The sequence below is a fragment of the Leptosomus discolor genome, chromosome 19, assembly GCF_034619465.1.
Source record: "Leptosomus discolor isolate bLepDis1 chromosome 19, bLepDis1.hap2, whole genome shotgun sequence".
Taxonomy (NCBI): domain Eukaryota; kingdom Metazoa; phylum Chordata; class Aves; order Leptosomiformes; family Leptosomidae; genus Leptosomus; species Leptosomus discolor.
This window is the reverse complement of record NC_141409.1, coordinates 13,526,985-13,551,937: the sequence shown is the minus strand read 5'-3', so window position 1 is coordinate 13,551,937 and position 24,953 is coordinate 13,526,985. Positions and strand designations below refer to the sequence as shown.

Here is a 24,953-nt window from a genome sequence, read left to right as displayed (position 1 = left end):
ACCACCAGGGGACTCTCTGCCAGCTGCGCCGCTCTCCCCGGCTGGGGGTGGCAGGGCAGGCGCACGGGCGTCCTCTCGGCCGTTCTTCTCCTGCACCCTTCATGGGTTTTCCTACCCTACTTCTACAGTCAAACCCCTCTCCTGGGCTAAGGGAAATGCCACCCTCGTAGCTGTGCTTTGCACTTCGTGCAGGTTCTTATCCTGTGCCTTGTTTATCCCACACCTGACTCCAGCTTTTTTCCACTTTCTCTTTCATAAAGTACGTCTTAATTAGGTAGACTGTAAGGAAAAACTGCAGAGGTCATTGCAGACTGAGTCTCCATGCCGTTGCGTGAGGGAGTTTGTTTCTGGAATAGGAATCTGTTCCTCCCAGGGTGGAGGTGTCTGTGCCAGCAGAGCCATATTGCTGGGTCGGCTCTTGGGCTAAATAATAGACCTGGAGCATCTACTTTACTCGATTGTCTTCCCAAGCAGAAGCTTTTACATTCAAAAGCCACACTGTGATCTCCATTACAAATACCCTGACAGGCCTGTAAATATTTGACAGGTTTATTCACAGCTGCTTGCATGTGGAAAATATTTTTATGATTTTTCCCCCAATCAGCTGGTGGAGATGGCTCTTCCCTCCGCTGCTGCACGCCAGCAGTCTCACAGACATCCTCGCAGAGCTGCGGGGTAAGAGCAATATGCCAAGTTCTGCAGTCAGGTTTTTCCCTGCAGGGCATTTCTCTCTGTTGTTACTGATATTACTGCTATTATCCAATGCACCCTCAGGGGTCCGCGTGTCTTGCCATCTTTAGACAGATGATCTGTTTTGATGGTGGAGTTCCTGGCTGCTCTCCCAAGAGCAGCAACTGTAGAAATTCTGTAAACCTGAATCCATTCACAAAGCTTCATAAAACAAAGTCGGCAGAGGTTACGGATACACGGAGGATCTGAAAGGCTTCCAGAGCAAAATCTCACTGTTCGGCTGCTCCGGCTGCGGCAGTTAATGCTCCTGCAGTTCAGACACTGACAAGGTGCTCACGTTTTTATTTATGGTGACAGTTTTTTCCCCTGGATATGACCTGGCAGGCTGCTAATTTTTTCCTAATACTTTTAATTTGGGTGTGTGAAATCTGAGAAGACTCAGCTTCATAATAGCCGTGTAAAGTCGACACGTGGTGTCCCCACTAACGCAGCGATTCCGTGCGGACGGTGGGGTTGGGGCAGTCCGAGGCCGGGCAGGGAGGCTGGGAACACAAAGGCAGCAGCACCTGCAGCGTGTCGGGTGAGTCTCGACCCGTGTGAAGTATTTTAAGAACGCTTGGCAGGAGATGCGGGGCCGAGGTTAATACGTTGCCGTTCTTTGTGTTATTTCTGAATTGGTTATCGCTACCGATTCAGTGGGTCGGTGCCAGCACCTCTTGACCTATAGCACGGCACTCAAAACCCAGGGTGGAGCGCTGCCTGGTGCAGAGGCGAGAGCCTCGTCACCCGCGTTGGGAGGAGGCAGCCCCGCGCACCCCGCGGTGGGAAACGGCTCGCAGAAGGCAGCTTCTCCGCATCCTAGAGCAGGGCTTCGTTAGGGGCAGCACTAACGACCTCCCTGCAGAGCAGGGTTCCTCTCCCCCAGCTGCCAGCAGTGACCCCTCTGCGCTGCTTGGAGCCACCCCTGGGGTCGTCCGCTGCCCTGCTGTGGTCCCGCTGTGCCGCAGCTTGGGTCCCGGCACGGTGTGCCGGGGTCACCGCCTGCTGCAGGGACAGGGCCGGCTGCGTGACTGGCAGCGGCTGCCAGGCCTGAACGGGCATCTCACTGCTTTCCATCGGTGGAAGAGGGTCCCGGTTCGCTCTGGACTGTGGGGCAGCAGTGCCACTGCCATCCTCCTGCTTTGCTTTCAGGCGCCGCCATGCCACAGTGCTTCAAGATGCTTTTATGTGCACCAAAAAGTTTGACATATCTCAGTGTATCTTTGAAGTACTGCAGCGAGAGGGTTTGACATGATACATTATGATAATCCATGGTATAGAGACATTAACACAGGGGTCTTTGACAAAATACATGGTAATGTCTCTGAAGGAGCCATTACAATTTATCTTGTCATTCTGGAGCATAGAGTGGTTGCAATGTTAAGATGGCTCTGCATAAATTCGCATGTAGACTGTTTCATTTGATTTTTGGAATCCTTTCAAGTCGAATGGCACAGCCCAAGTTTAGGTTAACCCTTCACTGTCCCCCTTCCCCAAATAAAAGTCCCCGGCCGTGTGTCGGGAGGCTGTGTTGGGAGCAGCGAGGGGCGGGCATCGCCCTCGCCCACTCCCCTTGGGCAGGGTGGAAAGCTTGTGTGCCAGACGTCTGCGAAATGTGACTCTCCTGCTTTACGCTCTGAACATGCGTTTGACTCATTCCACAGCAAATGCTAACCTTACTTTGGTGCAGACGTGAAAGACATTTATCGTAAGCAGCGGCCTTGGTTACTGAATTAACAGCAAAGGGAGCGCTTTCAGCCAGCCAGCAAAGCGCTCCGCGCTCAGGTGGGGTTTTGCTTCTCTCTCGCCCATGATTGTCCTGCTTGTGGCCTCCACCCCGACAGTTTTCCTTGCTGAAGCAAGCAGCAAGCACATCTGCAGCTCGAAATCGCCCTGTTAAAAGGCAGCCTGCTTCTGCATCAGCCCTATGGTCCGAGACGAGTGCCAGGGTCTTCCTCCCCTCAGAGCCATGGCCTCTCCTGGCAAACTGTCCCCTTGTCGTCGCGGCCCAAACGTGGCACCTTGCCGTAGCTTCCCTGCGAGCTGGGGTCCCAGATTGGGGTGGGAGTGTGCGTTCCCAGAGGGAAAGGTTGGTGCGGGAAGTGTTAGTGTGGAGGCTGCTCCAACTGGGCAAGTCTCAAACGGAATTAATTAAAATCTGTTTTAAAATCTGACAAGTTCTTACCCTCCTTTGCTATATCTTTAAGACTTGTGCTAAAATTCCATCATCTCATCTTCCCATTATTAAAATTTCAGCAAAATATAAAGTTTCCATTAATCTCCTGCAGCAAATTTAGTACTCTGAACTGGCAGTGGATTCAGCTTTTAGGACTGCATTAGCTGGGATATTAAACAAAACGTGTCATTCTTCAGTATGTTCTGTAAGAAGCTAAATCAGTTTGCAAACATATTTATACGACTTTATCTAACAGCATCTGAATGATCATTTAGAGCTGAGATGCTTTATTAGCAGCTGGCATAGAAATTACTCTGCATGAAATTATATATCGCATTATAGTAATGTTTAAATTGGTGTTAATCCAATGTCATAAAATGTAAAAAAATCTTTAAAGTGCGTTACATTTTTTCAGTAATTGGCGTTTTGGCTTAATGAGATGTTACCTTTTATAAAGCCGGTACCTGCAGCAGTAATGAGAATACTGATCAGTAAATAAAGCGCAGCCTCGGTACCGCAGGGCTGAGACCCGGCTGCCCGAGGGGTTGTCGGCGTCACCTCCCGCGCGGGGGGACGCTGAGGCACGGGAGAGCTGTGCTAGTGCCTGCGTCGAGGGCGGCACCTGACGACGCTGCCCTGGCTGGGGACAGGCCCATTCGCCGGGGTCCCGGTGGGGGTCCCACCAGTCGGCCCCCGGGGATCTCTGTGGTCCAGGGGTGTCTCACGTGGCGTGAGAACCTGCCGCTGGGATGTTGCAGGTCTCTTCACGTGGGTGCAAACGGGTGTCATCATGTCCGTGATGAACTGGTGATTTTGTCTTCGGACGGAGGGTGAGGATTTCCTCCTCCCAGAGACACGGGCTTGAGCATTTTGTTCTTTCGGGAAAAGCCGTCTGCAGCCGTCCTGACGTGCTGGCTGAATGGTATGCCGTGCTGTAAACCTCTCGTTCATTCTTGTTGGCTTGTTTTGCAGGTTCAAGAGGAGAAGAGGTCTCGGAGGAGGACCCTCAGATCGATATAGCTACCGTGCAGGACATGCTCAGTAGCCACCATTACAAGTCCTTCAAAGTCAGCATGATCCATAGGCTTCGATTCACCACTGATGTTCAGTTAGGTAAATCAATCCGTACTGTAACGCTTAGGAAAATGGAGCGGTTCAAACCTTTGGCCATCTCTAATAGCTGACTGTCCGTCTCAGACGTTTTTAAAGCAGTCATTATCGTGTTGGTCCATTCTGTTGTGGAGCACATCACTGGAAAGCGTTGCTAGCATTTCAGCAGTTAAAAAAATCGCTTTCGGTTGAAAATACTTCAGTATTTTTATTATCCACAATCAGCTAGCACATGTTTCTTCTGAAAGAAGGCCATTACTTAGTGACCTCATCTCATTTTTTTAATCTAGGCTTCCTAACGGAAAGCTTCTTGCCAACTGTTTTGTTATTTTTAAATGAGGCTCTGCAAAGTTAGGAATGATTAGGTTTTTCCTTTTCTGAGACTGAAAGATTTTAATGATCAAGTGGAAATTTGAGGTGGAACAAAATAAAACTAGTATTCTCTAAAGGTTTTGTATTATCCTTGTTAGCCTTCTGAATGCTTTTGAAAACCTGAAGGCCAAGGGATGACAGAATCTTGAATTATAAAAGCCCCATTACTGTTTTAAAATGATTGAATGGCTTTTTATCTTTGTGTTTAAATTGTGAAAATTTGATTAATGATGCATTGGTAGGTGACCTGTGACATTCCTGCAAATACCTTCCATAAAGAAATGATTCGGCAGTAAAATATTAAGTGCCATAATGTTTACAAAATACATTTATTCTGTAGAATTCCGTAGAATTGCTAAATTTAAACTATATGAGTTCCTGTATTACTGTCACTACAGTCTCCTCATTCTTCCATCCTTAAGCGCGTATAAAAGTATCCGTGTCTCAGGTTTTTACAGAAGAGGCTTTCGTAGTTTATTTTGAACTGTCTTGTTAAGGAAGGATTTATACGCTGGTGCTGAAGCAGGACAGCGCCGGGCACGATTTCTGCTTTTGAGCGAACTATCTGGGTGTGATAGTTTGCTTCCAGTGAAGTTTGACTCACTGTATCTGGAAAGTGTCAGGAATGAGAGCTTGAAAAGGTCATGACAGATCACTAAAGATAAATGGTTAAGGGAGAATAGCTGTTAAATGAAACAAATGGCTTAACTTGTGTAGCGGTGAAGGAGCTGACCCTGTCCAGCAGTGTAAGGACCATAAAATTTCCCTTTTATAACTATCTGTGAACTTGTATATTTTTGATGGCAGTCAACTGACAGTGTGATTTCTATAATCTAATTATTTTTTTAAAATCAAAGAAAACCCCAGTGGTGTGTTCAAAGTTTGGGGAAATGCACAGCATTGCACTATGAATAAAGACAAAATAAGTGTATGTTGCTGCGGTTTCTCCTGGATTTTTTTAAGCTATCGAAGGAGCAATGTTGGTAAAGTAAGCATTGAGGTGGTATTTGGGTGAGGGCTGCTGAGCGCTAATGTGCGCGTCTTCTGCGAGGGACAGACTGCTCGGTACGGTCTGAAATGTAAAATCCACGTCTTGTTTTTCCCATCGCTTACCCACAGCTGTGGTTTGGGAGCTATTCTGTGTCGGTCTAACAATGGCCGGTTGCAAAGACTTTCCTCTGAGCGTTTGGATGTCGTCAGTTTGATGTAGCAGCCGTCGCAGAGCGGCAGTTTCGCTAGAGGACACGGGGAATCCCGAACCGTTCCTCCGTGGCAGGGTGGGCGATGCGGGAGCCGTGCAGGAGCGCCTGGGCTGCCAGGGCAGCCCAAATACGGCGGAGGGATGGCGCTGAAATTCCCGTGTGGTTTGGGGGGCGAGTCCCAGTTTCCAGGCTCGATGGGGAAGGATGTGGACGTGTGGCAGAACCCAGCAGTGGTGCAGAACATCCCCGCTCCCTGCAGCTCGCTCCGCCACCGTAAGATGTGCCCACGCCAGCGAATTTGGGCGGGTGCTGTGCGGGGTCTGCACGGTGGCATAGAACAGGCAGCGATGGTGTGAGCTGGGCTTGTGGATTGCTGTCTGCTGCGGGTGCTTTCTGAAACGTGTTAGCTGGTTTGGGGCCCGATCATTGAATTTGAGGCAAGGTTTATGGAAAGTAGTGGAATAAGCTCGATCTTCTGTACTCTACAGTAAAAAGCGGAACGTAAATGACCATGGGAGGAATGACCGACTTGTGACGGATGGTTTTATTACAGTGAAAGCTTTAGCTGTAGCAGTTTAAGGTCTGGGGTTTTATGTTTTAGCTCGTATGGCAGTGCAATAATGCACATACAGTAGTACTCTCAACATTTTCAAAGGTTCTATCATGTTGTGAAGGAGTAAGACACATTTGCTTGTATGTCACATTAGCAAAACTAAAAGCAGCATATTGTCTTGGAAAATTACTGCTGGCAAGTGTTTCAGAAAAGGGGGGGCAGTTGCAGACCCCAACAAAGGAAGCAAGAACTGAACAGTGTTACTGGACTAATACATCGATGACATTTCTTTCAATAAAATGAATGAATTACAAAAATAGTAGAAGCCGCATTTTTACTTGTTTTTTGAGTATGACTAATTTGTGCTGCGATACAGAGGCTGCAGAAGCCCCATACATAACGCTGTTTTGATTTTAGGTTTCAACACATACAGATTGTGAGAACAATAACACAAAAAAGACAACATTCTTTGTCAATGTGCTCTCTGGATGTGTGTAAGCTTAAGCCAGTGATGTCGAGATACAGAAATAATGGATGAAGTATACAGCAACAATTTGCAGATAAAAATAATAGAAGTTAAAGTGTATTTTACATGATAAAAAAAAGATGAAAGAGGAGGAAGTCTGTTACATCTGAGATGGTTACAAAATCCATGCTTGGTGAAGTAGCCTCTGCTGAAAAGATTGATGCAATGGGGAGTGACCTTGGCTTGGAGCAGGAGCTGGTGATGTATGTATGAGCATCTCTCTGCTAAATGGACCCAGATTTGTAGCACTAATATACATGGAAGCCCAGAACCAAACTCAGGATGGCAATAAATCAACAGCCACTTTGGGTGTCATTTCTGGTTTATATTCCACTATTGTTCTATCACTTTAATTCATGTCACTATCATCTGTTCATCTGGAACAGTTTTATATAATTTTCCAGTGGAGTTACCTGACAAATCCTATCAAATTAACAAGGTGCATTAACAATATTGACTGACTGTGAATTCTGAAGTTGCAGGACCATACAGTGAAATTTTTTTAAGGATATTTTCAGGGGCGACGCTTTCAGAGGGAGGGATGGGGAGCAACCCTCACACACAAAGAATTTGCACATTTATTTTTAGAACTTGCCTTGACTTTTTTCAGTGAGAAAATAAGAACTTGTACCATCAACTTTACATATTTTCCTTGAACAACAGAAAATGCCATTTTGAATAATTAACCATTACAGTGAAATAACCACGCCGATTTTAAATAATCTGTCCAAAATTAAATTACGGAACAAAATGGGCTCCAGATACAGCATCAGCCTGCTCAAATTACCTAGTTGTAGCAGTCCTTGTGTTAATTGGACTCTTGATACAAGGCTTAATTGAAATGTGATCTCTCTGATGTGACGTATGTTTAATGACAAAGCGCATTCCTGGACTAATAGAGGGGGGAGGGGGTTGGTGGCGTTATTATAACCTATCCTAACAGCCAGGGGTAAGGTGGAGGTGACCTCGTGTTCGTGGGAAGGGCTGCAGCAAGAAGCCCGCTGTGGGGTCTGCTCCTGCTGGCTGCAGGCTTTGATTTTAGAGTTGCATGAAATACAGACGAGCGCGGTTTGCAAGTTCTGCAGCTGTGACCAGACTGTAAGAAATACTGAGTTAATTTTGGAGGGCTTGGGAGAGTCGATGTGTGACTTTTGTTGCATCACACCTCGTAGAAGTTTTATCATCGGCTCCTTTAGGTTTTCTTGTGCATCAGACGAGCCAAGTGTAATGCGTTTGAAAGCCTCATAGACAAAACCCTCAAGAGGGAGAAGGTTCTCTCTGCTGTTTTTCCAGAAATGCAGGAGTTAAATGAAGTTTAGATACTTCTTTCCTGTCTTGCTTTCTTTTGTTGCTTTCTCCTGAGCTTCCCCTGTAACTCCTGACTGACGAAACGTAATTATTTTTAAGGCTCCACGTGTCTTGATGTGAAAAGGACACCGTGAAGTTTGTTCAGTTGTGTCAACAGCTACTGAACAGTGAGCTTCTGTCAGCCAGCGCGGCGTGGCAGGGCTTTTGCTTCGCCACGCTGTGACAACGACGGCCCTACATGCCAGCCAGCCCCCTGGCCCGCTCCCAGCGCTGTTAGCCCCCGGCTGGCCCGGCAGCGTCCCGCGGGCCGGGCGGTTCGTGCCCGACTTGGGCAGAGGAGCGTTCCCCCCTCGCTCACAACAGGCCCGCCGTGGGATCGGCGGGCGGCAGCGCCGTGCCCACGTCAGCCCGGCCGCAGCGGCGAGGCGCCGGCCGTCTGGGGTGCCCCGCCGGGAGCTGCACGAGTCCTCAGCCTGCTGTCAGAGCAGCCTGGTTAGAGCTGCCTTTGAAGTGCCATCGGTGTGAAAACGCACGGGATCCCTGGGACTGGATGTCTTTGTTTGTGAGGATCTGGGTGACACAAAGAGCATTTCTGTAATGCTGCGAGTGGGTGTTGTCCTCTGGCGGAGGGGATGTGGTGTGTGCGCCGCGCGGGAGATAGAGCAGGGTCAGTGTGGGGTAGTGTCTGTGCCACATAATATGGTGAAGGAGAAGCTGGCAGCATCTTTCTATAAATCTCGCAGCTCATGTAGCTGCTGCTTCCAGAAGAGCTCTGTATGTGTTGAGAAGAATTTTTTTCTGTGGTATTTCTTTCTTGTTGGTACACTTATGCGGGAGAGTAAAATGCAGATTACCAATGCAGCTTGATAACCGTTTGCTTTTGGTTTCAAAAGCTCCCATGCTTTCACCAAGCCCAAAAGGGCAATATACTTTCATCCCATTTAAGATTTATAAAGTGTGTCAAACGGCTGATATGGAATCGCTTAAACAGATCACTGTTGTGGCTCTCTATTCTTTCTCATCTCAGGTATTTCTGGAGACAAGGTAGAGATAGACCCTGTTACTAATCAGAAGGCCAGCACTAAGTTTTGGATTAAGCAGAAACCCATTTCAATCGATTCTGAACTCCTCTGTGCCTGTGACCTTGCGGAAGAAAAAAGCCCAAGTGAGTAGTCCTTTTTATTTATGTTCTCTCTTCTCTCCCTCCCTGTATGTGCTTGATGTCCAAAGAATTATTGCTACCGTGTCCTTTTCTTCTATAGGTGTGTTTTATTCATTATAGGATGTTTTTAATCTGACTTGGTTCTGTTATAGAGAACACAACATAAACAGATACACGTTTTATGATCGTCCTTTTAATGCTGCTTACAGCTAATGGCATCGTTAAGAGTGTTTCTTGCCCACTATCAGGAGCTGCTAACAGTGTCATGCCAAGGAAGCACCGGCTGCGCATAGCACAGTAGTCAAAGAGATGTTTCAACATAATTGCAGTGTTTTTGAACTTCTTAGCGTCCAGACTGGTTTTAAACAGTTTCTTAGGTGCAATTGAGGATCTCAGACATACACTAAGTATCAGCACAGTCTAAATTTGCTTCAGCCCTGGCTGCAGGTCACCTGGATTAGGACGTGCCGCTCTGAGAGCTCAGTTTCAGGAAAGCAGTGACTGTGCCTGGCCAGCAGCATAGCTAAGCTAGCTGGAGGACGGGCCAGACATCCCAGTTCAGCCAGTCATCAGCAAGACATCAGAGTTCGCTATGTTTAGGGTGCGACTTCAAAAGCCCAGTGCTTTTGCTTGTTGTTTCAGGGAGTAATGAGAGTCTATATCTGTCCAATTTGTTTTAAAAAGCACCAGGCAGACCCTGAGGGAATTGGGCAATGTCTCCCGGTGGTGCCCAAATGTAACTGTCTGCTATCAAAAGTAACTGCGGTTCAAAAGCTCAGAAGGATTTTATTACACTTGTGCTTTTGCAGGGTAGGGATGCTAAGTATTAGGTACTTATCTGCAAGGTGACAGAGAGGGAGAATTATGTGATACATATTTACAGAGGTAATGATCTGTTGAATTCTCTTGGAAGAGTAAATTTATGGCTGCCACGGATTTTATCAGCAATTATTGAACTATATCCTTCTCCCCTTCATTACCCCTTCCTACTTCCATGTTCCTAGTCCAGTGATTGTCTTCCTTTTCTGTCTCTCCAGCAAGGTTTCATGGTCATGGAAGGCCTGATCCCAAGGAGAGACTTCCTTAATGACCAGGCAGCCAAAATGTACAATGGTTGTGTTTATAGTTCAAGGTGCAGTTTGGCCTCTGGGTTTGTAGCCATGTTTCATTTCAAATGCAAACACTGGTGGTGGTAAAATTGTGCCCACGAAATGGGGCTGTATCTGAAAAGCCAGCGTCGAAACCCGAGGTTTCCAGCTCACACCCCTGTCAGCACAATGGTCCGAGGCCTCCAAGCTGTCCCTGAACCCCTCCAGAGCTGTGTCCTGCAGGGGATGGGGCTCTTCGGCCCCAGAGGCAGCACCTGCTGCTGTAGGAAATTGTGTTTGTACCCAAATCCTGCCAACCCGGGGGCAATAAGAGACAGAACTTCAACGCCCAAATCGAGTCCAGCAGCAGAAGGGCAGTACCTTCACATGGAGATGGTTGAATGAAGGATCGTGGTCACTTTGGAGAGGATGCTGAGGGGTTACGACAAAGGCAGCCTTTATGATACTGGGGTTTTTTATTTACTCATTTTAGCATGGCCATCGTAAACTTTTCCTGTTAAATAAGTGCTCAGCATGGTTCTAAAAGGAGAAAATAATTCCTACTGAAATCTGCTGACCTCTTCCCAGTTCACTAAAGATGTTCCAAAAGTCATTATTTTAGGCCAGTAGAAGAGACTTTTAGTGTGACATCTCAGAATGATACATTTTGGGGAACTCTTAACAGCAGATCAGTATCTCTTGAATTTTAAATGGAAAAAAGTTATTTTAGTAGCATAAAGGAATGAAACTCACTGTATTTCACAAGTTTTGTCTGTGATTTTTATCAGCATAGTGATATATGTTTGTAGCAGAGTTTACATCAAAAATTATTCCCGGATCTTCCTTGAATGAATTATTGCAAAGAAAGAGAGGCTGAGTAAAGATAAGGTCTTTGAGTTCTGCAGTATATTTTGTTTTCATGTTTTTATCTCTTGTAACACAAAGGTGCTCCATCTCGTCTTTTAGAAGTGTTCTGCCCGTGTAGCAGTGCTCGTACGGTTACACCGCCTAGGGCTGCCCGCCTTCCCCAGGCATCGGCGGGTGGGGTTGTGATGCGGCTGAGGGCTGCTTTGCTGGACGGGCTCCTTGTAGTGCTGGAGAGAGGTGAAGCGTTTGCAGGAGCCTCCAAATGCGACCTTACCTTTTAGTAAGAGCGAGGGGTGTTGGGAGTGGAGTTTGGTCACTGTGATCAGTGTAGCTGGAGGTTTCTGCAACCATTGTTCCTCTGAATGTGGTAATTAACAGTTTAATCATAGATTGATAGAAGGTGTTGGGTTGGAAGGGACCTCTAAAGGCCATCTAGTCCAACCCCCGTATGATAAGCAGGGACTTCTCTAATGAGGTCAGGTGGCTCAGAGGCCCATCAAGCCTGACCCTGAATGTCTCCAGGGATGGGGCTTCCACTATGTCTCTGGGCAACCTGTTCCAGTGATCCACCACCCTCGTACTAAAGAACTTCTTCCTAAAGTCCAACCTAAATCTACCTTTTTCTAGCTTAAAACCATTACCCTTGTCCTATCGCTGCAAACCCTTGTGAACAGTTCTTCCCCTGCCTTCTTACAGGCCCCTTAATGTTCAGTTAGCTCTTACTGATGAAAGAGATTTCATAGTTTTGCTGGTACTGGTCTGCAGAAGTGTAAAAACAAATGGTGTTTCGACAAAGCGGAGAGCCTCGTGCTTGTTTTGTGCTAGTTTTCTCTGAAAAGACAGGTTCACGCAGCGAAGCTTTAGTGGCACTTGTGTGTCAAAGGACTCAACAACTTCAGAGACGACGTGTTGTGAGTATTTACGGATGGACTCGGAGTCGTTCTGGACGGGGCTGAAGCTTTCCTGTGCTGTGAGTTCGCAGAACTTGGAGCTGCGTTCGGAGAAAACAGCAGATGAGACCGGAAGGGTTTGGCATCTAATTTACCCTTAGCGTGGGTATTGTAGGCAAGAACGGCTGGTGATTTTTGTTTGGCCTTGTGGTAGGCCTGGGTCAGCATTTGAATTTTTATTTGGAAATTAAATCAGACTCCCTGAACTTAGACAGAGGGAAGAGGTAATGGCCCTGCTGGCTCGATCAAATGCCATTAGAACCTGAAAACACTGTGTGTAAACGGCTTGTTTAAATCAGGTTCGGTCTGATTATCACGAGAGATTCTGGATGTTTTGAATCTTGAAAGGAAGCATCCTATCATTGAGAAATAAGATTTAAGCCTTAATAAAGTAGTTGTCATTTTTATAGCTGAAAAGAGCTTTGTATCTCAATTAAGCGTACATAATACAAAGTCTTAAGGAAGCAACATAATACGTTTAATACAATTATGTCCCTTTGCAATAGTGTAATTTAAAGGAAATCTGATTCTGTTAATGTCTCTTACATTACTCGGACAAGGGAGAAACTTCAGTGTCACTGGCCGCTGCCTTTTTACAAAGTGCCCCGTGGACCGAGGGCGGCCGTGACGGACGCGCCGAGGCCGCCCCTCCCCGGGCCGGCGCTGCCAGGCTGCCTCGGCATCGCACCGCGGGAGCGCGCGCCGGCGCTGGCGCGTGGAGGGGTGAGCGGGCCTCGGGGCAGGCCGTGCAGCGGCACCGAGGCTGACCAGCTGGGCAGGCGGGCGGTTTCCGAAACACGCGGGTTCTTCCGTTCGTCTGTATTTCACGATAGCTGCGGGAATTGGGTTTGTTTGACGATGTACGTGAAACACTGAAGAAACGTTCCCTCGTTCTGCTTTTCTTTTTGGTTGAGTAAAGCAGATGTATCTCAGTTGCTAGGTCAAAATATCCTTAGTATTGAAGTAGTCTAAACAAAGGTGTGCTGTAGGTCACAGAGTACATTGGTAACTTTGGTTTGTAATTTAATTGCCTGCTTTGCACCCTGCAGCTTCAGATTTCCTTTAAATTCTTATTCCATTGTTGCACTGGGGCTTAACAGAGTGTTAACCTGGTAATAGGCACAGGGCCTCCCCATTATATGTCTCGCTATCGAGCGGTTCTGCATGACTAGTTAAAAAAGATGGCAAGAAGATTAATGAAAGCCGCCTAGTACAGAAGGGGGGTAGGTACCTTCGCAAGACTTCCAGCGAGGAGATATTAGAGCTGAACCAGAGCTTGGCTTTTTCTTTATCCTGTGACCTTTGAACCTGCCTCACTGTCGAGAGCTGCCAGCGGAGCCGACGTTTTGATTGATGTTGCTACACGAGTCAGTCTTTCCCATTGAATTCCACATCTGCACGAAAATAGCTTTTCTAGCAGTATTCGTACTGGCTGTAAGTGATAGCCGAAGGGATGCCTGAAACGCTTTTATGTAGTTTTCATTTAAAGCTAAAGGTATTTGATGTTTTAATTCAGTATCTAGTTCCTCCAGATTATGCACGTTGGGTAGTACTAATTTAATGAATTTGTTATTGGGTTGTGAAAGCACTAAAAACATACAGAAAGCATTGGGAAGGCATGGATTCCTGCTGCTCGGGGAGCTTAAATAGAGATGTCGAGCATTTGCTCAGAGCCCTGCAGTGGAGCCAGAGCAGAGAGGCAACAATTATCCGTGTGCTCTGCCAATGGTGCACAAAATATGTTGTGCTCGTTCCTAATATTCGTGCTCCCGCTGTGAATAATGCCGCGTGTGAACTAACAGAGGAGAATTCCTACTTGATAGGAGACTAATCGCAGACTGATCAAAAGGTAAGAACTAGATTCAGCAGAGAAAATGTTCCCGAACTTCAGGCTGGGAGTGAAAGGCGTCCCGAGGTGTGTGAGAGAAGGCAGCGAGTCCAAGCGCACGTGGCCGTGCTGTTGCCGGCGGTTGGACGCCTCCGGGGGCTGGCACGATGGCTCGGACGCGTTTGCTGCCCTTCCGTTTCTGCGGCAGGCGCGGGACCGTGCCCGGGTTGGGGGCCCAGCCCGAGCCCCGGCGACAGGCCGGGGGTGTCAGGGAGCGGTTGGTGGGGTGTGCTGCGCCGGAGGAGGGCTCCGGCAGCGAGGGGAGCCCCGACGACCCGCCCGCTGCCCCGGGTCAGTCCGTCCCTGTTGAAGAGCCTGGCAGAACAGTGCTCGGGAGCGCGCATTGCCTCATCCTTTTAACAAATACGTTCTGTAGCCCTATTAAAAGGGGTCTTCATCTATCCTGTCAAAGCTATTCTGCTGGGGTTTTTTAGTTTAATTACACTATCCAATTAAAACTCCGTGCTGCATTTTGATTCGCTTCTCCTTGGGCTTGAGTGGATATGACATTTACAAGGCTCGCCTTTCAAGCAGACAATGGCGTGATTGATGAGGTGCAGACGCAATGAAGGAGGCGATTGCCATGTGGAAACACTGCTTAGTGCCTTTTGATTTATTTATCATCTTTTTTCCCAAACAAGGTTGCTGGTGAAGAGGTTTTGGACAACCCCGAGTTCCACCTCAATTTTCACCATTCTTGCAAAAATCTTTATTAATATTCTGCCTTGGATAATAATTTGAAGAAGAATCAAAAGGCTTTGGGGAAAAAAAATCCAGATGTGTGAATAGTTACGACAATTTGACTTGTATAAAAGTGGATGTGTGCAGCCCTTAATTGCCACTCTGCTTTCAGGACTTCTGGAGACAAGACATCCACTAGTAGCAATGCTTTATCATAAGCCTACAGTAGAATGTAAAGACCTGAGTTGTAGGAAAAGTGATCGTGAGATGTGCTGCTCCCTGAGAGAACGGGGCATGCCTTGGGTTGGAGGAGGTCCATCGTGGGTACGTGGTGTGCGGTCGGAGCTCGTCGGTGTTCCGCTGGTAGCAGTGGGGTCAGGGTTTCATCTGTGACTTTGCCAACGCTACCTCTGAAGGAGACATCGCCTCTAAAGTGTGTACCTCTCTCATAAATATTGCTTGCCTAAAATGGGCTTAACCCCACCTTACACTCAGGGCAACGTTCAGTCCGTGTCCCTAACGGAGCTGGGTACTCTATGCCTGATAATGCGTCTGCGGTGCAGCTCGTGACATCCCCCGAGAAGAAAACTTCTGAGTTTTCTTGTTATTAGAGGCGGTCAGGATGGGTGGTTTGATGGTAATCCAACACTTGCATTTTTGCAGGACCTTCAGGCCCTGCTCCAGGGTCACGGCATCACTTTTGAGGCAGCCCACGTGGATTTCAAAACAGAGAGTCCCTCCCCAAAGCTTTTGGATGAAATCCAACAGTGGTTGGTGAGCAGAGCTTACCCCATTTCATGCAGTGTTTTAAGGAAATTTGCCTTTGTACAGAAACATTGCTCCTGTGTGTTTCATTTTCATCATTCCTTGCCTTTTCACTGGTGTATTTCTGATTCTCTGTAATCCTTCCCGAGTCCGTGAGAAGAGGGGGCAAGGTCTGATCCTGTTGTGCTCATGATTTCTGAAATGGTGAAAAACGGCGATGATATCAAATGGTGCCCATAAGTGTTTTGTTCTTCAGAGAGGTCTTTCTGTAGCTATTTATTCCACTAATAACTCTTAATTGTTGACTTCTGCCTTATGGCCCTGTAATGACAAAGCAATCATCAAGGTATATTGAAAAATTAACATAAATTTGCATTTCCCAGTGTTTGTTTTCTGTTTTGTCCAATTCATGAATATTCTTTTCATCCTCCATCTAATTAGCGATTTAATGCAGTGCATGCTGTTTTGAAGAGTGGCACTGGCAGAAGAGAGGTTTTGGACAGCGAATAGGGGGATGGGAGAGGAAGCAGGAAAACTATTCCTAGTCTTGGCAGATTTGTTAAAATAATTGTCTTTTCTTGTGCAAATTCGTATCCTTCCAATGTTTTCCCGGCAAAAGGTGTTTTCTCTAGACCCTGATGAAAAGAGTTGATCGCTTAGATTAAAAAGTGACCTCTTTTCCCGCAGGTATCGAGTGGTGGACTGCAAAGTTCTCGTGTCTTTTCCCAAGCCTGTAACTTGCAGAAATGAGCACAAGATCCGAGCACGTTTTAGTTGGCAGCTGTAGCTCAGCAGCCTTTCCCACCCGCTGCCTGTGGGCGCAGCAGCGCTGAGGAGTCGGGGGGACGAAGCGCGGGGTGGAGGTCGCACGAGTGCCGGTTCACCAGACCTGCGACCGACAGGGGAGGGACGCGAGCAGCAGGTTTGCGTCTGGCCGTGCTGCTGGGTTCGGAAGGGTTGTCAGTTGTGCCGGAGCCTCTTCCTTCCTCCGCTTTTTTGGCAGTGCAGCAATGGTAAAACTTAGGAGACAGGCCGAACAGTTGGATTTGAGACATGGCTCTGAAAGAGCGGCTGAGCGCTCCTCGGTGAATTTCCCGTGAATTGGCGTCTTGCCCCTCCGCCTGAGCCTGCTGCAGCTCTGCTCCGGGGTAACCACACGGGAACCTATTAGTGTTCCAGGGTAAGAAAAGATTTATCAGCGTTCAGAGCTGGGGCCAAAGGGCACCCACGGCAGGGTGTCGCTCTCCTGCTGTCGCAGCGAGGGTAGCCCGGCGGGAGCGGGGCTGGCGGGGGGCGTCCGCAGGGAACCTGCCCGGGTTTGCTGAGCTCACCGTGTCGCTGGCACCTGCGGGTGACAAAAGCCTGTGAGACCGGAGGAGCTTCTGTCCTTTCATTTGCCTTCCACAAGTGTTTAACAGGTAAACATAGTTGGGAATAACATGTATTTTCCGTTAGTTCTGGTTAAAATATCCGACATACAGAAGCTCCCCCTGTTCAGTCCCCCCTTGCCGTCGGCTGCGGTGGCTGACGTGGGACACACGGTGCGTGGGCTCGGTGCGGGGCAGCGGCAGGCAGCGCTGACCTTTGCTGGGGTTGGACACTCGTGTTTCAGCCCCGCGAGCTAAAGGGCACCGACCGTTGTTCGTGCAGGAGTCAGGTAACGGAGCCACTCGTGCAGTATCTGCGTTTGTTTTAATCCTGCCGTCGTGTGCGGTAGAAGCCTCTTGAGCTGCTGCTGTTCGTTACCAGATATTCTTGTATGGAAATACAAAACCGTTGAAATTCCTATTGATCTCTGAATCGTCAAGGGGGGTGGTCTATTGGAAAGAGGTACATCACACTTTTAAGCACTCTTGGAAATGGAAATCAATCTCACAATTCATAAATTCCGTCTGGCTAGAATAGTAGCAGAGCAAAGTGCCCGTTACGATTTCAATGAACTATATTTCATGCTGTAAATAGTGTAATGTGGACACGGAGCGCATAAACATAATGCGGTAACGGGGCTTTCTGAAGGGAAGTCTTCCTGGCTTCTTTCCGCTCCATCATCTGTCAGGGCACGGGACTGGGTGACGTGGCCTGCGCCGCGGGCTGTGCCCAACCACGGCACCCGCCGCGCGTTCGGGCTCGGCATCGGCTCCTGCCCGGCGTCACGTCCCCTGCGACTCCCAGAGTCCGTGCAGGAGCGTGGGTCCCAGGCTCGGCCAGGGAAGGGCAGGGACCGGAGCAGCCATGTGCCGGCGGGACCGGAGCACGAGCGCTGCCCCTGGCTGTGCCACGGCAGCCGGGCTGCCCGACGTGCTGTGCCGGAGCGGGCGCGTGGTGCTGGCACGGCACGGGGGCGCCGCTGGGCTCCCGGGGGCGGCAGGGTGAGCTCTGCCTCCTGCGACAGGGCGCACCAGGATTGTTGTTGGCATCTGCTGCTCTAATTGCCGTCGAAAGAGCCGACTCCTCGCGGTCCTAAAATAAGCGCTCGAAAAAGTTCTGCCTTCTGCTTCTGTCAGCTGTAGAAATACTTCTGCTGGGAAGGAGGAGTAAATCACCGCTTTAGAAGAAAGTTGGGGTTACTGGGGAGGGTTTCTTCGTCAGGCCTGACGGAGGCTGTGCTCTCGCTTAATTTTCATACTAGCATCTCATTCTGCGCCCTAGCTCTGCGGGGTGCCGCGTGGCAGGGCTGGGTCCTTCTGCCCCCAGCCCGCGACACCGCCGTGCCGCTCCTGCCAGAGCGCCGCACACCCAGCCCGCTCTCCGCCCTGCGGGCGAGGGCGCGTTCCGAGCTTTCGTGTCCGCGCCGTTGGCTTCACGGAGCCCCTCGGTGTTCGCTGTGGGGAGGCGGCGCAGAGCCCTGGGTGAGGTGGAGGCCGGCGCTGCGGCTGGGGGGGTGCGTGGCCCTGCCCGGGGGGAGAACCGGCCTGGGGAGAGGAGCCGTGGGGTGCGAGGGGCTGGGCTTCTGGCACTTTGGGAGCCCCCCAGCCTGTCCCACCGGCCGAGCCGTGCCAGGGGCAGCAGCCTCCGGAGCAGCCGGCAAGGCGAGGTCGGCGTGGGGAGAGCGGGCTTCTTCCTGGGTGGAGGAAAACATGGAATGAAACCTCTGGACAGGTGTAGGGGGTCTTGGTCCACGCCGGGAGCCACCCGGGGAGCTTCCAAGACCCACAACGAAGAAACTCGTTGGAATCCCCCCGGCACGTTTTGTGCCATTTTGATTTTTAGTAATCAGTTTCTGTAGCTGTGTGTGACATTAAATGTCCGAGGAAGGCCGTGGTAGCTGATGAGGCGCGGGGCTGTGCCAGGTCCCCAGGAACGGTGCTCAGGCTCTTCTGGAGTCATAAAGATGCTGATTTCAGTCCCAGGCAGACCCAGGCGCGTGTGCATTAACACAGCGATGAGCTCACACCTCGGAATTCCCGCGCTTTTAGTACCACTGAGGAGGCATCATTCGTCAAATGAGTTAAAGGGGAGGTGGTTATTATTAGCCAGTTTTTCCATATAGAATTTATATTCCAGATTAGTGCATCATAATGGTGTTTAATTAACATGCCACAATAAATTACTCACTTCTCAAATTTTCTGGCCACCAATCTGAGCATTATGTCGGTCACTTTTTGGAAATCTGGAGGATTAGATGTTGTAAATGAGATTCCAAATTAGTGTTCCTCCAGGAGAGACCTGAATTTCGGTAGTGTGGCAGTCACTTTACAGATAGTACTCACCTTGGCCTTTGAACAGCATAAATTATGAGAAAACTGATGGAAAAGTACAATGTATGGAATATGCTTAGTTTTAATTTTGAAGCCATGAACATGCACACAAGTGAGGGGTATTTTGCCTTCCTACATGTTCTGCATACAGACCTTCATGTTAAAGCCATCCCTCCCGTCCCGCCGAAAGGTCAGGGGTTCCCGTGCCGCTCTCCAGAGGCAGCCACGGCCGGGCTCGCGGCACCTCCTCCCCGGTTAATCACTTAAAACCTCCGTTTGGGGCTGAGTGGGTGAAATTACAGTTAGGCTTTGGTTTTGATTGTCCTGCTCGTAGCGAGAGTCCTGGTCCCGAGTACCCGGCGGCATCGTGGCCGCGTCCTGTTGTATTTCACGGCGGTGGCGTTGGCCTTTGCCGTGAGCAGCTGGGCAGGTGTGGGTGGTGTTTTGGGGAGAGGCTGTTGGAATGGTGATTCTGGGGTTAATTGGCCTTTTATTTTTAATATAACACTTATCTTCTGCATGTGATGATTATACAGTGAGTAGTTACATAAAGTAGTCCTAATGTGGTAGTTTAACTGAAATATAGTCTGGGGCTGAACGGGAGGTAACTAGCCATTTGATAGATTTCTGCATTTCCTGCAGTGGGGATGCGATGGGAAAACGAACTTTATTGAATAGAGTTCAGCTGCTCCTGTAAGCCACCACTTGCCTTAAATTGAAATGACATGAGAAGCCTGTCAGCGTTTCATTACTTCCTTCTGTTGTGCTGATGGTATGCTAAGATCACCATCTGTGTTTTTCTTCTGTCAGGCACACAGGCTCTGCTGAAACTTTGCAGGAATATTCTGAACAGTTTTTTCCTTATCTTTACAGGTCATGCAATATTTAAACTTACATATCTAAGCAATCATGACTACAAACACCTTTACTTTGAATCAGATGCTGCTACTGTCAATGAAATTGTACTGAAGGTGAGTATTACATGTTAACGTGACCCAAAATCCAGGGTGTTTTACTACTTGTTAGACGTAGAATCGCAGAATGGGTTGGAAGGCACCTCAAAGAGCATCTAGTTCCAGCCCCACATCAGAGCGTTCCAGAGGCTCTGGGAACACCTGGACGGTGTGGTGCCAGAGGACCCTAACTTACCGGGCCACTTCCTTGGTGCCTGCTGTTTTGTTGGGGTTTCAACCGGCCGTACAGCAGGCTGCCTGTCCGCCTGTCCCACTTGCTTGTCTGTTTGTCTCTGGTTAATAGAGACACCAGTTTCTGTGGAATTTTGAAGGAAACTACCAAATTTTATGATGTCCAGGTAGTTTCCACCTCCTGACCTGTGAGCTGGTCTGCGAGCCCCGTGTCGTGGCGGGGCTGCGAGGGTGCAGTTGGGTGCTGTGCAGGGTTGGGTGCCCTGCCCCAGGGCCTGCGTCCGGCACGGCACCGCCGCACTGCCGTGTGGCTGCCGGCGCGGGGCCCCGCTGTAGAGAACCGGGAGGGGTTGTGTAAGCCCGGTGGAGGAGCTGGGGGGGGGGGGGGGGGGGGGGCTGGGAGGGGAGCTGGAGGAGCTGGGAGGGGGGCTGGAGGAGCTGGGAGGGGGCTGGAGGAGCTGGGAGGGGGGCTGGAGGAGCTGGGAGGGGGGCTGGAGGAGCTGGGAGGGGGCTGGAGGAGCTGGGAGGGGGGCTGGAGGAGCTGGGAGGGGGCTGGAGGAGCTGGGAGGGGGGCTGGAGGAGCTGGGAGGGGGGCTGGAGGAGCTGGGAGGGGGGCTGGAGGAGCTGGGGGGGGCTGGAGGAGCTGGGGGGGGCTGGAGGAGCTGGGGGGGGGGCTGGAGGAGCTGGGGGGGGGCTGGAGGAGCTGGGAGGGGGGCTGGAGGAGCTGGGGGGGGGCTGGAGGAGCTGGGAGGGGGGCTGGAGGAGCTGGGGGGGGGCTGGAGGAGCTGGGAGGGGGCTGGAGGAGCTGGGGGGGGGGGCTCAGCAGCAGGGCGGGTGGCCGAGCAAAGGTCGGGGCTGTCGGAGCCGAAGTCAGGGTTGCTCAGAGGTGGCGGGAGGGCTCCGGTAGAACCGCGCTGACCCAACGAACGCTCGAGGCCGCGGGTCGACGCCGGGGTGGCAGCTCCAGCCCGGGCCGAGCGGGGCAGCGGGCAGTGCCGTGGCCGGGGCGGTGCCGCCCTCCTGCCTCTCACCTGTCCTGCCCGAGCACAGGTGTTTGTGCGAAGCCAAAGGTTGTTTTTCTCACCGTGACGCTTTCCCAGGACTGTTTGCTTTCCTTGTGGCTCAGTACAGACACATACTGGCTTTCTGAAACAAATTTTTTAACACTCTTGGAAGATTAAACTTAATTTTCCACACGCTAATATTGTACAGCAGTTCAAAATTTAAAAAGCAGGAACTTTGGCAAGCCATCTGTTACGTTTGCTTTTATTTTCTGCGTGGAGTTAGAGGATTGCTGAATAACTGACAGAGGATACTGTAATTTTTATTAATAACATAGAGGGTGAGTGTATTTTGGGGCTTTTCTGCTTCATGAACTGTTGGGCCAATCCGTTTGTTCCTGCTTTATCTTAGATGAGCTATTGTCATCCAGAGCACTTGGTACATCTGAGACTGGTCATAAAAAAAAGGCTAAAAAAAAAAGTTTGCCGTGAATTAACATGAATATCCAAGAGAAAAATATTATTGAACAGTACTTTTTTCTGAAGTTGCAGATGGTTTGTATAGAACATTTTCTGGTTTCATGTGTAAGTTACCAGTTTGTTTTCAATTCCATCAGCATTAGGAGACGCAAAGAACTCAGACTTTTCAAATTAGGCCTTTTACATGATCAAGTGAGAAAGACCAAGGCTTTATTGACCATGAAAATTCTCTATATTTTTATGCCTTAAGCTGTAATATGCAATGAAAGTGAAACACTCTACAGTGCATAAAATTGTGCAAGTTTTAAGCCACAGCATATTAACCAGCTAATGGCAGACCAAAGGGCATTTTTATCTTTTTGATTCTTGCATTAACCTTCCATTAAAATTATCTATGTGATTATCGCAAAGCACTGGAGATAATAAATTTAGGGAATAGCAGGCTTGTTAAATATCATTTAAAAATGCTTTCATCAAGTAAAATGTGCCAAAACACGGGGAAACTCTGAGATTAGCTGAGTATGCAAACATCATAATGAAAGAATTATTTTTATGGAAGCTGATAAAGTCTTATCGAAGCCCGTTGCTGGATTAGAGCAGCGCCCGGGGTCTTCCCGGCTCGCCCAGAGGTTTGGGGGACGAGGGGCGCGGAGAGCTGCGGCCCCGCGCGGAGCGGGGCTCTCCTGGAGCCCTGGGCTGTCTCGGCCCTCGTTCCGCGGGCGTCTCGCTGGGGGTTTCTCTGCAGCCCGGCTCAGCCGGGCGCTGCGCGGGTCCCTGCGCGCCCGGGCCGTCCCGCCGCGGCACCGGCGCCATGAAGTGCCGTCTCGTGTCTTGCAGGTTAACTATATTCTGGAGTCGCGAGCGAGCACGGCCAGAGCAGATTATTTTGCTCAGAAACAAAGAAAACTGAGCAGGAGAACAAGCTTTAGCTTCCAGAAGGAGAAGAAATCGGGACAGCAGTAACGCCTTGCCTGGAGGAGAGCCTGTCTGCCGAATTCGGAGGAGGAGACGCTCCCCGCCGCCCGGGACAGGTGGGAGCCAGGACTGCGGTGCTCCTGCTGCCAACGGGCAGGAGCAGCCGGGCAGAAATCTGAATTACCCCGTCTCTCACGGCTGGAAGATTATCCCTCGTTGGTGATGGGAAGTCTCCCCTGTGACAAAAATAAAGAGCCATATCAGCCGGAAAGAAGACTGTTACGCTTCAGGTTCCTTTGATTAGAACTAAGAGAATGACGTAGACTGGCATCATTTAATTACTGCATTATGTACAATCACAAGAAGAGATGTGATTACGTATTATTTCACAGCCTGGTTAAAATAAATTATATACATCTGTAATACACCCACGTACACACAGGTATTGCTTGTGACATGATCAAATTTCTAAAAACAAAATGTAGGACAAATGTATCCATTTTTACTATTAATAAACAGATGTAATCTTTTTCAAGGTCCATATGATGCACAGTTCTTTTGGGGGGAGGCTGCAGTCCCAGATGGTTTCGCTTCTGTTGCTGAAGTGCGGGAGGCAACCGTGAGCCAGGGAACAGCAGCCGTTGCAGGGAGCCGGTTTGTGAAGAAACGTTGAGACAGTCGAGTCTGTTGTGGTTTGTTTTGTTCAAAAATGTTTTTATTTAACTGTGCCGTCCAGCTTTGCATACGTTTTGTTGGAAGTTATTTGCCGTAGTCAGCGCGGTGTTGGGCAGCGTGTGGGCGGCTGAGAGGGGAGCAGCCTCCTGCTGCGTCGCCCCTGGACCCACGGCTGCTGCCGCGCTGGGGTCTGCCCTGCCCCGCTGAGACCGCGTGCACCCGAGGACTGAGAAATGCCTTCGCCTTTTCTTAATATTATTCCTTAAAAATAAAAATTCAGACCTGCTTCGTACTGGGATTTGTAACTATTTTGGCCTTGTCCGTCCTTAATCCATCAGGGAACGCGTCAGTGGGATTGCTGGGAACCGGAGCTGCGCTTTCGGTTCCGTTCACCAGCGGTGTCTTTCAGAAATCTCTCCAGGTCGCTGAAGCAGGAGCTCTCTGTGCTGCTGCTGTGGGTTTTGTGTCAAGAAAATGCCCCCGGGGCTGAGAGGCGCTTGACCTCAGCCGGGCTGGAGGGCGGGCGGCCGCGCTGCAGGTCCCACGGGCAGGCCAGGCTCCCTCCCGCTGCCCTGCCGCAGCGTCGGGGCATCCTCCAGGGTCCTGCCTTGCTTTTGTACAGAGAAAACTTTCCGAGCCTTAACACGTAGTTTAGGAGTAAGCCCGAAGGCAGAGAGGTCTGTTTGTCACTGACCTGTCGCGTTCAAGTTCTCGGGTTTTAAAGGCTTAGCCCTGCCGGTGTCGGTGCTGCCTCGGGAGGGGAGCCCTGCCCGCACCGCAGAGGCCTGTCTTCGCTGTACAGTCTTCCATGATACCTGCAGAACAAGAGAAACAATATTTTATAGTATGATATTAAAATTTTTAATATTTTATATGTGCAAATGCAGCACAGATGCAATGGGGAAAGACCCTTCAAATAATGCAATGTAAATGACTCCTTTAACCAACTTTGTGAACTGTTTAACATTAAAGTTGTTACGTGAATGTTCTCTGGCCACCTAGTTTCAATTCTTTTTAACTGAACTAAACAATTGCCTACGTTGGTATCAGAAACTACAGAAGTCTCCTACGTGTTTCCATGGCCATAACGCTGTTGCCACCCACTTACATTTCTTTATTCTAAGGAGTATTCAGTATGTGCAGTGCTGTGCTTTCAGTAAAGCCTAAAGATTCTCGTAATACAAAAATCCCGGCTGTCGAAACTGTGGTAACGGCGTCTGTGGGTGCACAGTCACTTGCCCGGACCACGTGCGTTTGCACCATCCCATAAATCACCTTCCACTTGCTTTGTTTCCAGCACAGTCTCCCGGCGGAGCTGGGACTGTCCCCAAGAGCACGTCCCTGTGTCTTGTCCTGGACATGTCCCCAGGGCACGGGCAGGGCGGCAGGGACGGGACGCTGCTGCTGGAGGATGCTCCGAGGGCTGGCTGGGCAGCGGGCAGGTGTGGGGCCCAGAAAGAGGTTATTTGCTGCGAAAGGGCCCTTCACAGCTGAGAAGCGAATTCACTTTCAAAGACCAGATCCAGTTGATTACGTGGTGTGGAGGAGACCTTAAATTCTGGAAGCGTCCAGCTTTTCAAGAGGTGAACAGCCTCTCCCTCAGAACAGGCATTTCTGCTAGTTAGTGTTTGCTGAAAGAGTTAAATCGGAGCTCATGGTTGC

General features: G+C 49.5%; 1 protein-coding gene across 4 annotated transcripts in view; it reads left to right on the top strand.

Moving 5' to 3' along the window:
- Nucleotides 1-23,153, top strand: part of MAPKAP1 (MAPK associated protein 1) — a 93,356-nt gene extending 70,203 nt beyond the window's left edge. For 2 of the 4 annotated variants that reach the window (XM_086475610.1, XM_086475609.1), the window contains 4 exons: nucleotides 3,878-4,018; nucleotides 9,004-9,141; nucleotides 19,949-20,046; nucleotides 22,539-23,153. In XM_086475610.1, the coding sequence (XP_086331736.1) occupies nucleotides 3,878-4,018; nucleotides 9,004-9,141; nucleotides 19,949-20,046; nucleotides 22,539-22,664 (503 nt within the window). In that variant the 3' untranslated portion in view covers nucleotides 22,665-23,153. The remainder of the gene's footprint in view (nucleotides 1-3,877; nucleotides 4,019-9,003; nucleotides 9,142-19,948; nucleotides 20,047-22,538) is intronic. The other 2 variants (XM_086475612.1, XM_086475611.1) reach the window with 2 other exon arrangements.
- The last annotated feature ends 1,800 nt before the right edge of the window (nucleotides 23,154-24,953 follow it).